Source organism: Opisthorchis viverrini, assembly GCF_000715545.1.
Source record: "Opisthorchis viverrini unplaced genomic scaffold opera_v5_277, whole genome shotgun sequence".
NCBI classification, from domain to species: Eukaryota; Metazoa; Platyhelminthes; class Trematoda; order Opisthorchiida; family Opisthorchiidae; genus Opisthorchis; species Opisthorchis viverrini.
In genome coordinates this window covers 93,571-97,824 of record NW_008751928.1, presented here as the reverse complement: position 1 = coordinate 97,824, position 4,254 = coordinate 93,571, and the positions used below count along the sequence as shown (strand labels likewise).

The following is a 4,254-nucleotide window of genomic DNA, read 5'->3' as shown; positions in this document are numbered from 1 at the left end:
TGAGTCAAATCATCAGTTACCCAAAGTTGGTTGGTCAGTATGTGGTCCTTTAGACAACAGATTTAAACTGGTAATCCAAGTTTGACGTGACCGACCTCATCTACCTCTATCATTTCACTCTTAGCTGAAGCTGACCGAGCCTTTTGAGGACAAACCGTTTATTCACTCAGCCTGTCTGTCTACTTTTACATGTTAGAACTAGCTTGGCTTCTGAAACAGTTACCATTCTTCATACCCAGCCGATCCAATCAGCAGACAGTTTACTTGTACATCGAATCGCTTGAAGTTGTTTGACCGAACTGTCTCTAGTACGGTCATATCGACCGGTGACCTCTGCATAAGGACAACTCAACTTTTGGAGCACCTGTCCGGTAAACGAGAGAGTCACAGTCTTCGGTTATGCATAAAGCCTTATGTGTGCTCCTGCCCCTCTTCTCTTTTACAAAATGCGGATTGTTTATCCTCAGTGGTCGTCCATTCTCCTAAGCCTGAAATTGTTCGGATGTTCACTAGGTATTCCTTCTCTCTCTCTCTAACGACCCTTTCTATCATAACTCCTTCTTCAGTATGGCCCGGTAGTTGCACATAGCAATCACTATCCATCGCTATCCATCTTTCCGTATCATGCCTATCTCTGTCATACGGCCGAATTTGTTTGAGTTTTCCGAGATTTTATTCCAGATGTGGGTTCCGTAGGCAATACGTGCCCTTCAAGTTCAGCAACACGAAACCAAGCCGATCGTTCTTAGGTTGGTGTGGATGAAATCGTCCACTATCCGATATGAGAAGATGCACTTGGGCCGTTGGATTGAGTGAGGCAACCGCGATCTTGACTTCGTGGTCCGCATTGTTACTGGAGCCTGACGCTACGGCCTCGTGAGGGAAGAGTCTCTTCGGGAGGGGGGGGGCTTGAACTCCACGAACATGCGTCGCTTCAACACCTCTAGGTTTGACTGAACTTAGGACTAATCACATTGTTGGCTTAGCACATCCACAGCGTGAACCTTGGTCTCTTTATTAGCCTTGATATCGCGCACACTTTACGCCCTTTGAGCGACTATACTTTGAACCCACACCAATCAGTCCATATCCTAATCTAAATAGGTCAGGTACACATTGCATCTGAACAGAATTTTTGTTTCTCTCTATTGTTCTTCCTTTTTTTGAACCTGTTCGTCCCAGGGCAGCAGTTTCCTGTACAGTGATTCGAATGTGGTCCGTCAATCAGTCAACTGTCCAAAGTGTTTGCGTTCTTCCTACTGACGCAACGCATTTTTTTCCAAATAAGTAAACAAATCACATGGGTTTTAACGAGAGAGACCCGATTGATCTTCAGTTTTGCGTGATGTACAAAGGCCGCCCCACGTTTCACTCGCTGCCATATTCGATATATCGCAGTATATTTTCTCGACAGAACACGCTGCTCATTAGGTTGTTGAGAACTGTTCAGTAGCACCGGTTTCGTCTTTTGTAGAGCTTCTCAAGTAGACACATTCCCCCAGTCTCTATCCACCTTATGTTCTTTTTGAACAGCAATTTTGTGTGCAACTGGCGTTTTTGGGATCTTATGCGTTTTTATGTAGAGACGAGACGAGAATCGTCCCTCCTTATCCTGGTCGTGAGGCAGTTTGAATTCAATGATTCTTATCAGTCCCCTTTTTCAATGATGTTTGGTACAATGCACATCCCACCTTAATTCACGACACTTGGATCATCTGACAGGTTGAGTCAGCTTCACAGATATTCGGTAGTGTTGCTGCTTACAAGTGACAGTCAGAGATTAGGTCCGCACAAAGTAAGATCTGATTCCAGCACCGGATATGAAACCTTGAGAGCAAAGCACCCTACAGTATCGATCCAGGTCCTGAGCTACCCTCCGAACTGGCAACACAACCCTGTGCATAGTTCGGCAGTTCGCTTTTAGGTCTTTGGTGAACGTGGACGATACTGGATGTTACATTGCTAGTCTTGTCTGTCTGAAGAGAAAGTGAACCTTGAATAGTAGCTGGATGCTGAGATTTTGTACGATAAATTTTGTTTGCAGCGTGTACCGTGAATTTTTCACGTATATTTTCCATGAAGCCCCCATCAGACAACTCCTATCACCGTGCCTACATATACTAGTAACACTGAAATGTTACATGGTCTTGGAAGATTCGAGCAGTTTCGCTCGAACTACCCTCTTGAAGAGTTCAGAAATGGTAGCACGGTTTCACAAATACCGGAAGTAATATGAAAAAGGCCTAGGGAAATTTAATCAGTTTTTTGGGCACTGTCGTCTATATACAATGGAGGGTGCATGCAATTTGTGTCGCGGACCACAAAACTTTGCAACTGATATTCAACTGAGAAAGCCCTCTTGTATGACGTTGTTTGATCAACTGGTGCAGATCGCTGCACGAGTTCTTCAGTAGACCTTTCGATAAATATCTATACACATGTGGGTGTTGCCACTAGACCACAGCTGTACTGCTAAAACCCAATAGAGATGCCTTAATGTGGCATAAGGATAACTGGGAAATGCTGTGGGTGGTATGTGGGACTATTCACTTGGAAGAGTCAACACTTACTTGGTTTTGTCTTCGGAGATTCTGATTTATTGACAATTTAACAACAGCTGGAGTGGAATAAGAAGTCTATTGTTAGGACTAAAACTAAGGCATGAACTTATCCGAGTGATTCTCAAGGAACTGCCTCTGCTGTGACCTCGTCTGGAGCTGTGCACTTGAAGAATTCGGTTGAACTCAGAACGTGTTTAAGGCTCTTGACATTTAATATTGCGGAGAAAACAGCTAACCTACTCCTGTAACCTATTCCGGATGATTTTTATCTAACAGCAAAAACCTAACATCCCATTGCTTCAAAGATATACCTCTAGTCACCGATAGATAGTAGCGGCGTGAATCTGCGCTGCCGCGGTTGGTATTCTGTCTAAAACTCAGACAGACCGCTGAGAATGTTTCGGATGATAGGCAACCTACAGACCCATTTTTGACGCCGGTCATGTTTCCCATCAAGATAATTCGCTTTTGAGAGCAACTGTTCTGTACAAATTAACATGTATGCGCTGCCACTAATCTTTCACTGTGATTTTCATGCGCTGAAAGATTTGCGAAATCCATGTTACTGGAATGCTGGCAAATCGCCTGCATTTAATTTGATGCAGATCCAGCTGTCACTTTAGCTCCACCTACGACTATTCCGCACTTTAGTATGATTGGTTTGACGTGTTTAACCTGTTATTATTTAGATACACTGTTATGACCCAATGTTCTCAACAATGTAGCAGGCAGTGATGAAAACATTCAAAATCATTTTTCTAACCAGTCGGGGCGTGCCCTAGTAGCGCAGTCGGTTAGCGCGTCAGTCTCATAATCTGAAGGCCGTGAGTTCGAGTCTCACCTGGGGCAGGCAACTTTTGCCTGAAACGCACGCACACGGTCCGCAGTCGGTCAGTCACCCGTTTGCTGCGACTTATGCGGTCGACCGAGGTGAGATAGTTGAGGCTCATCATTTGTCTGAACGCACGTTACCATTGTCTCCAACCTGGTAATCCGGCCTTTTGTATCCACCCGACTCTCCTACGCGTTTCGGTCGGCCTCTACCTACCTTCCGTTGAAATCTCACTTAGCTTAGGCTATCTGAGCGACAATCGACCGGATGCTCCGGTTCCTGTCTCAGCATCAGCGCGCGATAGATGATATTCACAGTCCGGTTAGAGCAGGAACACCGCAGCGAGTTGGGACATCTAACTGATCATGATTCGTCAGTAGCCACTTTCGGGAGATGCAGAGGACAAAAGCTCATCAATTGCGCGGCGAAGCCCGTCGGCCTATCCACAAGGGGGATCGTCATATTACCCCATTTCATGCTTTAAATTTCAGCTTATGATGACTGGTCATATAACTCATCGAAACTCCAGAAGCAATTCTAAGCCATTCTTCACCACCGACTTTCAGGGGGAAAAACTCTATCTTCGACCAATGTTTTCAGTGGTTTACTTGTAGACATCAAGATCTTTCGGCCACATCTGGGAAGACTATTTGTACCTGATTTGTTTACGCTGCAGAAGATGAATATATGTAGCTTTACTAGGCACCCCTGTAGGACTTCCATTTTCCTGGGATAGTATTTTTGACAAAATGACGTGAAAGTTCTTAGGCAAATTAGATCATATGGCAATCAGTTCCTTGCACGATGAGTTCGGAAGCGTTCAAAAGTCTTCGTTTATTTATCTCACTGTTTAGACCGGGA

General features: G+C 44.7%; 1 protein-coding gene across 1 annotated transcript in view; it reads right to left on the bottom strand.

Annotated features, from left to right (window-relative positions):
• Positions 1-1,844: 1,844 nt before the first annotated feature.
• The window catches only part of T265_09346 (hypothetical protein), a gene marked incomplete at both ends in the record, with an annotated part of 26,503 nt that continues 24,093 nt past the window's right edge, over positions 1,845-4,254 (bottom strand). Inside the window, one exon of the mRNA XM_009175387.1 lies at positions 1,845-1,976. Within this exon, the coding sequence (XP_009173651.1) occupies positions 1,845-1,976 (132 nt within the window). The remainder of the gene's footprint in view (positions 1,977-4,254) is intronic.